This window comes from Exophiala bonariae (genome assembly GCF_035927105.1).
Source record: "Exophiala bonariae strain CCFEE 5792 chromosome Unknown scaffold_14, whole genome shotgun sequence".
Classification (NCBI taxonomy): Eukaryota; Fungi; Ascomycota; class Eurotiomycetes; order Chaetothyriales; family Herpotrichiellaceae; genus Exophiala; species Exophiala bonariae.
Genome location: NW_027042489.1, coordinates 843,640 through 859,253, shown reverse-complemented (window position 1 = coordinate 859,253; position 15,614 = coordinate 843,640). Strand labels below are relative to the sequence as shown.

The 15,614-nt window shown below is 49.3% G+C and overlaps 2 protein-coding genes across 2 annotated transcripts; both read left to right on the top strand.

Moving 5' to 3' along the window:
• Positions 1 to 706: 706 nt before the first annotated feature.
• LTR84_002942 (uncharacterized protein) lies at positions 707 to 4,081 on the top strand (the record flags this gene model as incomplete). Its single annotated transcript, XM_064846542.1, has 1 exon — positions 707 to 4,081. The coding sequence occupies one exon, from the start codon at positions 707 to 709 to the stop codon at positions 4,079 to 4,081; it is 3,375 nt and encodes a 1,124-aa protein (XP_064706152.1).
• A 5,442-nt stretch (positions 4,082 to 9,523) lies between these two features.
• LTR84_002941 (uncharacterized protein) lies at positions 9,524 to 14,239 on the top strand (the record flags this gene model as incomplete). Its single annotated transcript, XM_064846541.1, has 7 exons — positions 9,524 to 9,816; positions 9,884 to 12,701; positions 12,748 to 12,780; positions 12,835 to 12,938; positions 12,992 to 13,037; positions 13,088 to 13,516; positions 13,571 to 14,239. 7 exons carry the CDS (start codon positions 9,524 to 9,526, stop codon positions 14,237 to 14,239), a joined length of 4,392 nt encoding a protein of 1,463 aa, XP_064706151.1.
• Between the last annotated feature and the right edge of the window lie 1,375 nt (positions 14,240 to 15,614).

Here is a 15,614-nt window from a genome sequence, read left to right as displayed (position 1 = left end):
ATGAATGAAGGAATGAATCAGGGAACTGGTTTGATTTGGTCTTCTGCCGGGGATAAAAGGGATTCTTCCCGCGATGGATATCTCTCAGAGGGCATGCATGATACGATGGGTGAATGCCGGGGACTTTATACAATTCTATATCAGGCATTTAATTTCGATGTGTCGAGAACATCCAGACTCGGTCATTGGAACAGCATTCGTAGAACTAGATCCAACTTGCAATAGAAGGTCAGACGAGTCCACTACAGATATATTGTTGTTGCTGTGAGTGACCGACCGATAGGAGCACGTGCGGCTGGCGTAAGCGCTCAATGCCAAGCCTTCAGCCTTCGGCTTCGGATCGAGTAAGTGAGGCGAGTTCGCTGCACGCGTTGATGGCGGCGCCTGCAAGAGGCTCCAGGCTCACGCTGGGTGCGGCACGCCTCAGACGGCAACCCCCCAACCAGACCCGGAGTGAGACCTCAGGTACGCAGCCAGGTACTCGTGCTTTCCAGACAACAACACCACAACACCTGCAATACCGTTCAAGCAGAAGCAAACACATCTTCAACGCAGCTATCATTTCTGTTTGACATCTTTGCGTGTGGATCGACCCTTCATCTCAGCCAAGCCAGCCACTTCCCAATGAAGCAATAATGGGCAGAATGTGACTGTTGTTTTGTAACCTCGATTATCCTATCCTCCCAAGAGTCGTCTTTCTGCGGCCATGTTGAGCTCTTTCGTTCAGAAGTTCATTGATCAATCCCCTCTTGCCGCCATCAATGACAACCGTCCTTCCAAGGCTGCCCTGTTTCGAGAGCAATTCAGACTCCCCGCCGGCCAGAACCCCCTCCATGAAATCACTGCTGAACTCTTCCTTCCACTCCCATCCACCCCAGCCAGAACCCCTGTCACCTCCGGCGAAAAGTCAAAGGATTATGGCAACAAATACAATGGAGAACTACACTTGAGTGAACACTTCCTCTGCTTTTCCACCATTCGAACTAGTTTTCTGCCCTCCGCGAGCAATAGTGCTTCGACCTCGTTCACTGGTCCCACTCAGGGCTCGGGGCCTGGCGGTCATGGCTTTACTCTTCCTCTATGTTCGATTCGTAGGGTCGAAAGGCTCAATAGCAATCAGGACAAGTTCTCACTAGCTCTCACCACCATTGACTCCATTCAAAAGCTTTCCATAGAGAAATCCACATTTCTCAATCCGCCTCCTCGAAAGTTGGTCTTGAATCTAGAAGGAAGTCGGGTTGCTTGCGAGCGCTTCTGCGATGGTTTAAAAAAGGGCCTAAGAGAGGGCATGAAAGAAGCCGATGCTTTACGTGCGGTGGTGGCCCAATGCTACTCGGAATATCTCTTGGATCCGGCAAGAATCAAGGCCAAGGAGGAAGGCACCCAAGCCCCCGAACCACCCGATACTGGCCTCGGAATACTCTTTCGCTATCCCGGAGATGCTCGAAAGCTCCGAGATAGAAGTAAAATCAGACTGTGGGGTGAGTACATGCGAGAAAATGGCCGGAATGCCACTATTGTCCGTCAACCCACCTTTCATAAGCTTATACGTGTCGGTCTGCCTAATCGACTCAGAGGTGAGATATGGGAAGTCGCCTCGGGCTCTTTCTATACCAGGCTCAGAAATCCCCACATGTACAACAAAGTGCTGGAAAAATTCACCGGCAAAGGCTCTTTGGCCATTGACGAAATTGAAAAGGATTTGAACCGAAGCCTTCCCGAATACCCTGGATTTCAAAGTGATGAAGGCATCGGCCGCCTGAGGCGAGTTCTTACAGCGTACAGCTGGACCAATGAGGAAGTCGGCTATTGCCAGGCTATGAACATCGTCGTGGCTGCACTTCTTATATACATGTCTGAACCTCAGGCATTTTTCATCCTCGGAGCCTTGTGCGACAGATTACTTCCAGGTTACTACTCCAAGGATATGTACGGCACTCTCTTGGACCAACGTGTTTTCGAAAATTTGGTGGAGAGAACTATGCCTGTTCTATGGGAACACCTTGTCAAATCCGATGTCAACTTATCCGTCGTCTCGCTACCCTGGTTTTTGTCTCTGTACATAAACTCCATGCCCCTTGTTTTCGCCTTCCGGGTCCTAGATGTCTTCTTCCTGGAAGGTCCGAAAGTTCTTTTTCAGATTGGTCTGGCTATCCTTCGTATAAATGGTGAGGAATTACTCGATGTCACCGATGACGGCGCCTTTATCTCGATATTAAAGAACTACTTCTCAAGACTAGACGAGTCTGCTCACCCACATTCAGAGAATGAAAAGTTGAAGGCAATCACTAGGTTCCAGGAGCTGATGGTAACAGCCTTCAAGGAGTTTGCAGGTATTACACATGCTAGTGTGGAGGAATTGAGGGCAAAACACATCGATAATGTAAAAGAAGGTCTTGCAACCTTCGCTAAGCGAACTTCAATCAGAAATCTTGGTCCAGAGAGCAAGAAGTTGAGCGCCGAAGATCTCAGCGTTATCTATGACCGCTTCTTCGGCGTTTTGTCTGAGAGACAACAGCGCTCAAAGGCCCGGGATGAAGAGAGAAAAAAGCAAGAACAACAGAGGACTCGTCCTAGCATATTCTCCCAGCACTCATACCCTAATCATGATGAACCGTCAAAGAACGAGTCCCCTCTCCAAACCATGGAGTATGACGGCTTTCGGGAATTCTTGGCCAACACTGCCAAATGGGCAGTAACAGATTCACCGTCTTCTCCAGCAAAGGAGATTGCGAGCCCTTTGGCAAGCCAGAGGAAACGAGGCAAGACCATTTCACAATGGGGCTCTGGCCCGGAGCCCGCTGATCATGATTTCATGCAAAGGCTATATGGAAAATGGGATGAATCTCATGAAGGGCTGATGACTTTGCAACATCTGGTTCGCGGCCTCGCGCAATTCAAGGGTACCACCGATATCATGAATTCCATGAGCCTCTTCTTTGATCTTTTCGACGATGAAGGGACTGGCAAAGTTGACCGCGAAGGCATCCTGCGGATGTCAGAATCTCTCTTGTTTCTTTCCAGGCGAGGATTCGATGGAACCATCAACCCATCGGAATCAAACGGGACGACTCCTGTGTCGGCTGGTGTCGATTCAAGGGAAAGTCTCAAGATGAGCACGAATGAGAAGTTCTTGGGCTCAGTCAGCGCTTTCATTCGAAGATGTTTCGAGTATGCAGATCCAGATCAACCCAACGACCCCATTGAGAGCACCAGCTCCAAACTTGAGGCTACAACTATTGATGACGCCGATCAAGAAGACTTATTGGATCTGTCTGAGACGAAGTCGCATAGCAAGTCGATCGCGTCCCCAAGAATCACTGACAAGGATCCTTTATCTATCTCGACTCCTCCTGATACGCCGTCTCTATCTATTCCAGAACAGGGCAAGAGAAATAGCTCTTCCCGAGCCGCATCTCATAACCTTGCTTTGGATCCCAATAAACCTTTGCATATCACCTTGCCCACTTTCCGCATGGTGATATTGGCCGATGAGTTACTCGAGCAGTTCTTCGAAACATTCTTTCCCCAGTCATTCCGGCTCAGCGATTCACCAAATGCAAGCACTCTGTCATTACCGTCCAGCACCTTATCCGGCAACCTAACTACATTCAGTAACTTCGGCACACCAGTCAAGAACCTCATCAATGGAGCATCTAACAAGACTGTAATCGATGTTGGAACAGCCGGTGGTGTGGTAGAGCCAGGATCCCGAGGTCTCCGAGGCGTACTGGACAACATCGTTAACGACGGAATGCGCATGGCCGCTGAAATGAGAAAGAGAATGGACGAAGCTCAGAAAGAATACGATCGACAGCTGAGAGAGCAAGGACAAAGACCGTACAGAGATGACGACGACGATGACGACGAAGACGACGAAAAGGGAACAGAACTAGGCAAGAGAGACCAGGAACTTCTCGAAGGTGCAGAGGTCGCAAGTATCAAGACGTACCGCAGTGACGAGGGGCCAAGAAGTCGGGCGCAAAGCTCCGTCAGCAGTGCCAGTGGGACGCTGAGCAGGAAGGGCAGTCATGGTGTGAGCATTTTGGATCTGGATGAGACTCCGGGTCCGAACCCGTAGGCTTGAGCGATCACTTGTATGCTACGGTTGTGCTGTTTATTGGTGCTCGGTGTGGGCAAGAGACATCTAAATAGCTTAGGTAACTAGCTAGCTAGCTATTGCTCTTCGGTTTATGTAGATATGGGCTGGTGGAGGTGAATCATGCAAGCGGGAGGTGGTGCAGTTTGTTCTGGCCTCTGCTCAGTCCTTTACGGCCCCCTCCCCTCCTTGATATACAGTCAGGTAGTTGAGATGAGCTGGAGTGGAGCTGTTGATGATACCCACGAGAATTTAATACTTTTTATGGAATGCAAACACTCTTTTGAGTCATTAATGCTGCAGTATTTTGGATTCGAAGGTCATTTCGGGCGACCAGTCGTGTTGCAGTTGTCAAGGAAAAATATCCATCGCGGCCTGAATTTGATCTTCCTAGAGTGAATCCCTGGAACACATGGGTGGGTTGCACGCGTATTTGAGATGGATTGATTATTCAGATCCACTCAATCACATCGCAACGACCTGCGAGGATGAGGACAGTATGTGAATAACTCGACAAAGACGAAAGGAGCTGAGCTTGGTTAATTGAGCAATGAGTAGATAGATTGACGGCTGAGATGGAGTGGTGAATATATTGTCACGTCTCTTGATTCTCCCATTACCGTTCGTTTCCTCCTCCAGGTACCGCCCTATCACCAACTAACTCCGTTCCGTTCCGGTCTTGAGACTAACGAAGCAAGGCATTCATTAAACCTGGTCTCCTATGACCTGTCCATTTCCGTATCCGTATCCGTATCCGTTTCCAGATTCGCCATTGCCACAGATTACCCATATCCGCATGTCATAAGATCGTGGGAGTGATGTGGAGAGGTGAGAATAAAACTCATAGCATGGAAATATCGGGAGAGAGCCTGACGCCCGCTTTTCGCTGCGCGCGCAGATTCCGAGGCGAGGGAAATCAGGGGTTGCTGGGGTATGTATGTATGCCATGGATCGCTGAGAATGAATTTGCCGTAAGATGAAAGAAAGGAAGGAGGTTCTGCTGCGATGCTGTGACGGTTGCGCTGGTGTGGATTTGTTTCTGCCTTTTTGGGAAGGTGATATTCCGTCATGTAGCTCGTTTACGGGAGGTAGGCTAGAGGGCAGAGATGCTGGAGATCCTTGTCAAAGCCAGCCCTAGCGAGATCTCTAAGAGGAGCTTTTTCTGTTTGGAGGATTTCGGCTTGTGGACTCTACGGTGGGAGCCACTGGCGGGCAAAGGCAAGCGAAGGATGGATGGAGGCCAAAATATCAGGAAGCTTGGGAGGGCGGAACGCCACTATCTTTCTTCCTTCTTGTCCTCCGTGGTGCCGTCTTGCTTGTCTGCCGCCGCCTGTGCTTGCTCCAGGGCACTCTTCGCCACGTCGTCGCGATCCAGAGTTGGAGGCACCACATTATCGTCGTCTTTGTTGGGGACTACGACCTTCAAACCCAGGTCTGCTTGCTTGCTGTACACTCTCAGGCCGACGACACAGCTTGCGTTCCAAGGATTGCGGTTCGGGTCTGCTTCTTCTTTTTCTTCGGCGTTTTCTTCTGCTTTTGCTTCTTCGGCCTTGGGGGTGCCGGCGTCGGATGAAGTTGGGGTCGCTATGCCTGAGCCTGAGGACGAATTGGACGACGAGGTCGAGGATGAGGTGTTCGCCGATCGAGAAGAACCTGGTAGTTGGCCCTTCTGGTGAGCTAGATCGTATAGTTTGCCGATCTGCGTGATCTTATCGCGTCGGCTTATGTTGTCTCGTATCACTGTTTCGACGTCGTCGCCTCCATTGCGGCTGGCTTCTACCTTGACGAGTACGGTGTAGGTGCCTTTTTGAAGTAGAACTTCGACATTTACAGACCGTTCGAGCTCGAAGTTTGCCTTGCTTCGTGCGATGTACTCATCTTCATCTTCATCCTCTTTCTGCACTCGAAATTGAAGGGTAAAGCTGTACTTTCCTTCCAAGCCTCTGAAATAGCGCTCGTCGAGTTGTGAAAGAACAATGACCGCCTCTGTGTCCTCTGGTACGTCAATGGAGAAGTGGTTGATCTGGTAGTCGAGAGTACTCCATGGCACTTGCACCGTCATCCACTGCTGTACGACATGCCACTCGGACCCGAAGATCCTCGTGCGGTCAATATACTTGTATTTGGTCAGCATGTCTTTGTAAGTCATCCAGAAAATGCCGTCATCTCCAAATTGATGGTTTAGCCTGGTCAACCAGTCGGCATTCCACTCTTTCGAGCCATCAGACCATGGGCCATTCCATTCTTTCTTTCCCCAGGGGTTACGGATCTTGACAAGGCGTTGTCCGTGGCCCTCGTAGGTATCCAGGACTGAGTACGCATGACGACTGACGATTCCGGCACGTCTTTTCTCTCGTACCGTTTCGTTGGCCGAGCTGTACGGTCGCCATTCCCTCCAACGAGCGTCAGCACAACTGAACACGAAATCTTTACCATTCCGCGACAGTTCGTGTGTCCAGAATCGCTCTGGATCGAGGATATTGGTTGTGTATATTTCCGTAGTCACGCCTCCAGTAAGATCCTCAATGGCTTCACTATAACTGAAGGTTAGACCCATTACGCAATGGAGGATTAAGGGGAAAGTGTCGTTTCTTGCATTTGCACTTCTTGCCTCGGTCTCTTCACTATAAGATTGGCTAGAAACTTACCCGGACTGCCCGCCATCCAGAGCTGAATAGTCTCCATGTGCCTTTGCGTAGGCTCTAATTGATGCTGTTAGCCATTGAAGCCCGCGCTCGAGGAAAAACTTGATCGATTGACTCACTTCTCAAGTAAGGGTACCCAGGTCTCGTTCTGATCTCGGCATTTCGCAAAATACAAAGCTTGAGATCCTCGCTGAAACAGCTCCGAATAGTGCTCCTCTTGGTTTTCACGATCAATACCATATCTGCTGAGGACAATATCTCCACTTTCATCGTATGCGGGCGCCCGGAGGTAGACTTTGTCATCGATGATACATTGATGCCACTCGCCATCTGGTCACCGCCCACTGATATTAGTGTCGTCCACTTATTTCAGACGGATTGATCATACCCCGATGGAAAACAAACCCGTAAACACCAACTAGTTGATCCTGGTGTACACAAATACGCTCAATGAACTTTGGGTTGCAGCTCAAAGCGGAAAGAGCAGCGACGAACCAGCAATCCCTGTTAAACTTGGTGAGCAGTGAGTGGACAAACGTATAGGTGCAGATCCTACCCAACAGAGCCTTGGAGAACATCATCAAATGATGGTTTACCGATATAAAACTGTGGCGCCTCAAAGACGTCCTCGTAGACATCAGCTAAAGAAATATGGAAAATCCGAAAATGTGCTCACCGTGATTCGTTTCGTGTCTGCTGGGTCACGCCCATCGCCGTTCCTAACAACAAGGCCGTCCAAGCAGTCTCTTCTTCTCGTAGCCTTGAGATCTCGCTCAATGTCCCAGTGGGGATCGGTGTACTTTTGGTTTGAGTCTCGACATTCCCGAATGATGCGTTTGACGTCCCGGATGCAGTTGTCTCTTGCAATCTCGTATGACATGGCTGCTCGATGAGCGGTCTCTCCTTCCAATTTGGTCCGTAAGAGACTTTTATCAGTAATCCGTTCTGGTAAAATTCGAGTCACCTTTCCAACATGTTCAGGGTCGAAATTCTTCCAGAACTTTTTCATCTTCTGTTGTGGATGGGGAGTCTTCTTCTCTTTTCCCTTTGAGTCCTTGCCGGCCTTTTCAGGCTCCAACACCAATTTGATCGTCTGTCCATTTCCAATCACAAGGTCATTGGCACAGACTGCTGACTCCTTTCCCCTGGGCTTCACCTGATCGTCAAAGCTTTCGACGTCACTCTGCACATCTTTTTCTTCTGTTCCGGGGATTAATTGAGGGCGATCTCGTTCCATCATGTCGAAACAGGACTACACACTGTATCTCTTGGATTGATTGTCAACTAAAGAGAAAGATCGCAGTCGCAGCGATCTGAACACTTCTCTTTTCCACAAGGTCACCGAGGCAATCTAGTAAGAGTGACTGGTCTGAAGATGTCCTTTATAGGTATCAGGGCCCAGGGTTCTCCAGGGTTCTTCCAACCAGGGTCCTTATCGCAACATAAACGCTTTGCAACACGGACCTTCTTTGCCAGTGACTTTTCGCCAGAGAGGCTGAGGGAGAGGAGGTGTGGAGAGGGGGCCATATCCTTTGAAATAAGATATACCCCGTACTTAGTGCCCTCAACACAGCATGGGACTTTCCTCGTAACGTGGACGCACGACCGCTGCGCAAGGCTTAGGAGAGTGATTTTGAGCCCCAATCCGAGCTTGCCATGCGTGTGAGACAGGATAGTTGGATCTAAGACCCTGGTACTCCGGACCCTATCCCCACGATAATCAATAGTGAGGCTTAGGAGTCGCACAAACTGGCGGTAAGGAAGATGCCGGAACCCATCGACCAGTCGTTCTAGGAAAAGTCATCCTTGAAGCGAAGATGCATGCTACTCGATATCAGCCAACCAGGGGTAGACAAGTCGGTCTGGCGACTTGGGGCGCTAAATAGCGGCCTAATGCCGGTATCGTCTAAATGAATAATCGCCGTGAAGGATGCGAGGACCAAATCCCACTACAACGCAATCCGTGTCGAGGGACCACAAGAATTGCGACTGATGTGGACTGAGAACTCTATGGACGAGCATTGTTGGGCCCAGACCCTATCTCTCTCCCCCATCCATTTCTTGGGGAAGTGTTTTGCGGTGCCCTTATCTCATGCAGGGTCTGACGATGCACAAATGCTCTAGCGCTCCCGAGCAGTGTGAGGCTGAGACTTCGAACGTTAGCTAAGCGACCCATGATATGTGCACAACAGCTGTAGGATGAACCACGAGGTCACAATGCTGGCCTGCTGCCTGGTAGGCTGAAGAGATTCGGACACAAAACTGGTGACCAAGTGGAAAGCCTGATGCTCGAGTCTCTGTATCTCCCTGTAGTTGCTGACCGGTTGTGGATAGTGCATACGACTGTTCCTCTGTGAAATCACCATAGGCGAAGTCCTTGCGAACGCGTTGGGGGTCGGGATTTTGGGCTTGTGAATTGGTCCGGCAGTGGGTCGCTCTCAAAGACACGTGATCCCACGCGGTGGAACATTCTTCCCCGCCGAGGATGAGACTGAAAAAGCTTGGTCACGGTTTGGCTTAAATCCGAACAGCCGATCTGCAGCTACCCCATTTCTGCTCCTCAATTAGTCGACGATGACTCGGTGAAGTCGTTAGTAACAATATTGTTGCGTCGTGGTTCGCTCTTGCCTGCGGTTTTCACAAATTCTCCATCCTGAAATCTTGAAGCTGCAACTAATACACAGCACCTCGCCCTGTTCTTGCTCTCTTCTTACCTCTACACCGTCTTCCCATCTATCGTCCCTCGCATGATCTGTCGCTGTCCCTAGGTACCTAATAGATGAGGGGTTCAGATGCCTTGCAGTCGGTCTTGACCGCCGTCCGACCTGATTCGCTCAACTTACAACCCGTTTCACGTACTCATATCCTTCATCGAGAACCCTTGTGTGGTGATGCAGAGGGCTGGGGCCCTGTGAGCGATATAAGATGGGATTTCACACCTTGCTTCCTTGATGTCTGGATCATAGGAGTCGCTGGTTGGGGCGTGCTCTTCGGTGCTGGCGCGCTCTGGTATCTATTCTGGAAAAGAACTGCACAAGAGGTCCCTAAAAACTGGCACTTTTATACTAAATTGTATGAAATCCTTGTACTGCCAAAGCTCCTGGGCTATCAGTCTCACTGCTAATTACTTTCCATCCAGATCACTCATTGCCGCCATAATCGCCACCACCATCCTCCAAGCTGCACTCCAGATCGAACAATTACCGTCGTTATGGTTCAAAGATATCAGGTTCTACACATCCATCGCTATAATCGCCTCTCTATTCGTCATATTCGCTGTACAGTACCATGAGCATTGGCGGTCAAGGAACCCAAATGGTGTTGTCTTGTTTTACTGGGTGTTTTTCGTTCTGGCATATGCCGTGAAACTACGGTCGCTGGTGGCAAGAAAGGCCTACGAGGGTCGCTTACCCTATTTCGTCACATTCAATGTCAGCCTTGCTCTCGCCATTTTGGAGTTCATACTCGAATACTTCATTCCAAAGAAGCAGAGCGTTTATGACGCCTTGGGTGCGGACGATGAATGTCCTATTGAATATGCCGACATCTTCTCCATTCTGACTTTTGCTTGGATGACACCTTTAATGAAATTTGGTTACAGTAATTATTTGACTCAAGACGACCTCTGGAATCTACGCCACAGGGATTCAACAAAGGTTACAGGACAATTACTACAAGAGGCTTGGGACCTTGAATTGGAAAAGAAGAAACCAAACCTATGGATTGCTCTCGCACGGTCTTTTGGTGGACCTTACTTGCGAGGAGCCATGATCAAAACCCTTAGTGACACATTGGCTTTTGTCCAGCCACAGCTTCTACGGCTCTTAATCACATTTGTCGATTCATATGGGGAAGGACATGAACGCCAACCAGCCATACGTGGAGTTGTCATCGGATTGGCCATGTTTGCCACTTCAATCGCTCAGACGGCCGCCCTCCATCAGTACTTTCAACGCGCCTTTGAAACAGGTATGAGGGTTAAATCATCATTAACGGCAATGATCTATTCCAAGTCGTTGAAACTCTCGAATGAGTCCCGAGCAAAAAAATCAACAGGCGATATCGTGACTTATATGAGTGTAGACCAGCAACGACTGGCAGACCTTGCGCAATGGGGTCAGCAGCTATGGTCAGCCCCGTTCCAAATCACCCTGTGCATGCTCTCGCTCTATCAATTGGTTGGTGTCTCGTGCTTTGCAGGTGTTGCTGCAATGATTATCATGATTCCAATCAATGGGTTCATCGCCAGGTTTATGAAGAAGCTCCAGCTTGCTCAAATGAAGTACAAAGACCGTCGTTCTAGACTCATGACAGAAATCCTGAACAACATGAAGAGCATTAAACTCTATGCATGGGGCTCAGCGTTCATGGAGAAATTGAGCCATGTGCGTAATGACTTGGAGTTGAACAACCTGCGCAAGATTGGGGCAGCGCAGTCCTTTGCTACATTCACCTGGTCTTCGACGCCATTCTTCGTCTCCTGCTCGACTTTTGCTGTCTTCGTCTTGATCAATGATAAGCCACTTACGACAGATCTTGTGTTTCCTGCATTGACGCTGTTCAATTTGTTGACCTTTCCGCTGACGGTTTTACCCATGGTTATAACGAGTATCATCGAGGCAACAGTAGCTGTGGGCCGCTTAACCTCGTTCTTCACCGCCGATGAGCTCCAGGACGACTCTGTTCGACAGATCGATGAACCACCGAAGCAGAATGGAGAATCATCTGTCAACATCAAGGATGCAACCTTCACTTGGGATAAGGAACAAGACAAGAACGTTCTACAAAATATCAACTTCAATGCCAACAAAGGAGAACTGACATGCATCGTCGGACGTGTCGGTGCAGGCAAATCATCGCTACTTCAATCACTCTTAGGTGATCTGTGGAAGATTAATGGAGAAGTTGTCGTTCGAGGACGCATAGCATATGCTGCACAAACACCATGGGTAATGAATGCCAGTGTGAAAGAGAACATTGTCTTCGGTCACAGATGGGACCCACATTTCTACAACCAGACCGTGAATGCATGTGCTCTGGTTGATGACTTCCGCCAACTACCTGACGGGGATCAGACCGAAGTCGGAGAACGGGGAATATCTCTTTCTGGAGGTCAAAAAGCTCGAGTTGGTCTAGCCAGGGCCGTATACGCAAGAGCAGACATATACCTGCTTGATGATGTACTCTCCGCGGTTGACCAGCACGTTGGCAGACATTTGATCAACAACGTGCTAGGTCCCGACGGGCTCTTGGCGGGAAAGGCAAGAATTTTGGCGACAAATGCCATTAATGTACTCAAAGAGGCTGATTATATGTATCTCATTAGAAATGAGACCATTCATGAAAAAGGCACCTATCAGCAGCTCATGGCAATGAGGGGAGAAATTGCTAACCTCATCAAGTCCACAACTAACGACGATGGTCAAGAGTCGGACGGCGAAAGAAGTCCAAGCATTGAAGGTATGGAATCCGATGAATCTACAACTGCGGTGGCAAGCGGCTTCCAGGATGAATTGGATCCGGAAGAGGCAGAAGAATCACGCCAAGAGATAGGCGGCCTTGCACCAATCCGGGCTGGACCACTGGGACCTTCGACGGCCAGGAAAACTAGCTTCAACACACTTCGGCGAGCTTCTACTGCGAGTTTTCGTGGCCCCATGGGCCGAACAACAGATGAGGAAACTGGACTCAAAACCAAGCAGAACAAGGAAACATCTGAGCAAGGAAAGGTGAAATGGTCCGTCTACACGACATACGCTAAGGAGAGTAATCTTATTGCTGTGGGGATATATTTCATTGCGCTGCTGTCCGCTCAAAGTGCTCAGATTGGCGGCAGCTTTTGGCTCAAACGATGGTCAGAGATGAATGAAGCCACTGGTGCCAACCCACATGTGGGCAAGTATATTGGTATTTACTTTGCGTTCGGAATTGGTGCTGCGTTACTTGTCGTGATCCAGGTCAGTGTCTGCTGTGCACGTGTGACAATGGTGCTGACATCAACAGACTCTCCTTCTCTGGATCTTTTGTTCCATCGAGGTATGCTAATCCCGGAAAATGACCCGATCTCTGGCTCACCTTTGTTTTCTACAGGCATCCAGAAAGTTACATGACAGGATGGCATACGCCATTTTCCGCTCTCCGATGAGTTTCTTTGAAACTACCCCAATCGGCCGCATCCTCAACCGATTTTCTAGGTAATAAGTCACCTTTCTGTTAACAAGGGTTTGCTCTAAGCGATTTGAAATAGTGATATCTATCGAGTGGATGAAGTCATTGCCCGTACTTTCAATATGGTGAGTCATGGAACCTAGTATGAAGATGACCTCTGAACTCATACAACTAGCTTTTCGTCAATACTGGCAGGGCGGCTTTCACCATTGGTGTGATAGCAGTGACGACCCCCGCTTTCCTTGTTCTTGTTATCCCCCTCGGCCTGGTCTACATTGTTTATCAAAAGTACTACCTTCGAACTTCACGAGAATTGAAACGACTAGACAGCGTTAGCCGCAGCCCCATCTATGCCCACTTTCAGGAGTCTTTGGGTGGCGTCTCAACTATTCGGGCCTATCGCCAGCAAGCGCGCTTCACCATGGAAAATGAGTGGCGTATGGACGCTAATCTTAGAGCGTACTTCCCTTCGGTAAGCGCCAATAGATGGCTGGCAGTTCGCCTGGAGTTCATTGGTTCGGTCATCATCCTTGCTGCCGCCACACTCGCCATTATCGCTGTTACGACCGGGAGGAAGCTGTCACCAGGGATGGTGGGTCTTTCGGTAAGCTTTTGCTCGCAGTCCCCCTAGAAGGCCAGCCACGAACTGATCTTTTAGATGTCATATGCTTTGCAAATCACTCAATCCTTGAATTGGATCGTTCGCCAGACAGTCGAGGTTGAAACCAACATCGTCTCGGTCGAACGCGTGCTTGAATATGCCAACTTGACCAGCGAAGCGCCTGATGTGATTTTCAAAAGCCGGCCCAGCATTGGTTGGCCAGCACACGGCCAGATTAGTATCAAAGACTATTCGACGAGATATCGTGAAGGTCTGGACCCCGTATTGAAAAACATCTCTCTCAATATCAAACCTAGGGAGAAGATTGGAGTGGTGGGTCGAACTGGAGCGGGGAAGAGCAGTCTAACCATGGCACTCTTCCGGATTATCGAACCGACCTCTGGCCACATAAGGTACGAACCAAGGACGCATTTTTACGACCATCATTTGGATGCTTTCCTCAAGGAAAAACCCTTGCTAATTCAGATTCATAGCATTGACGGGCTGAATACCTCGACTATTGGACTGTTGGACCTCCGAAGACGGCTCGCGATTATCCCGCAAGATGCCGCACTATTCGAAGGCACGATCCGAGATAATCTAGATCCCCGCCATGTTCACGATGACACAGAGTTGTGGAGTGTACTTGAGCATGCACGGTTGAAGGATCATGTTTCGGGTATGCCCGGCCAATTGGATGCCCCGATACACGAAGCAGGTAAGTGATGGCTTTTGTCGAACCCTTCAACGTTGCCGTCTACCTTCTTTGCGCTAATCTTGGCTGCGTTCAATTTAGGTTCCAACTTGAGCCAGGGTCAACGGCAGCTTGTATCTTTGGCACGAGCGCTGTTAACACCCAGCAACATCCTTGTCCTGGACGAGGCTACTGCTGCTGTAGACGTCGAAACTGATGCACTCCTCCAAGCCACGCTACGCAGTACTATTTTCGACAATCGGACGATCATCACCATCGCGCACCGAATCAACACCATTCTCGACTCCGATCGTATTGTTGTTCTCCAGCAAGGAAAGGTGGCTGAGTATGACACACCTGAGGAATTGATCAAGAAGCGAGGTTTATTCTACGAGCTTGTTCGTGAGGCTGGTTTGCTGGACAATTTTGGCAACGGTTCCGCTGTCACAAATCAACACTAACGCGGACGGGAGGCAAAAGCAAAAAAATGCCAACACCAGCTAACGTTAGCGTATCCAAGTTACTGGTAACGAGTCTGGCACTGTCATTGAGATTACCAGATCTGAGCGTACGACAGCTGACCAGAGCGGAGCATCCGTCCGGGACAGGGAGTACTCGACACCACCATCTTCATTTCTGTTCTCGTATTGACGATTTACAAGAAGATGGTGCATGGGATCACCAAGAAGCAAAAACCAAGGACCTCCGTTAGATCCACAAAGAAGCCCAAGACTCCTAGGCGAGGCACAGCATGCGCAATCAGTGTCACATTTTTGCCCAGCCAATAGGGAGTCCAAGCTGTGCAAGTGAATCGGCTCGTTGCATGCTTAGTTGACCTGTTCTGTGCAACCTCTACAGCAAGGACAACTCTTTTTGGTCAGACTGTTACGATCTTTGTGGCAACGGAAGCTCTCAAATTGCGCATGTGTCTAATGGGCAGTCTCATGGCAGCCACTTCAAGCATGAGGGCTTGTAATTTCGAATCGAGCTCATTGGTCTAGATAGCTTGTATGGCAGGTGTCAAACAAAGGCTCGCAGTCCAAAATTGGTGGGCAAGGATACATTTTCAACAGGCATTTTCGTAAATATTTGTCTTGTACTTGTTCCGCATTACTCAGGTAGCTAATCACTCAAGTCTAGCGGACTGTTACACCACCAACACGAAAACGTAGGCATATCTCAAATCATTGTCAATAGCTTCTCAACCAAAATCAGCCGTGTCAAGCAACAGCGATTGAGTCTTAGTTTGGAGTTGGGTTGTGGAGGGCATGTGCTCAGCTGGCGCATGTGTTCCCAGAATGGGTGGCCCGTACAGATGGGAGGGAGATAGAAGAAGAACGGGCCAGTCAGAAAGTATTCGAAAACGGTCGTTCCTCCACTAGTCCAAACCCATATCTACTTCGGGAT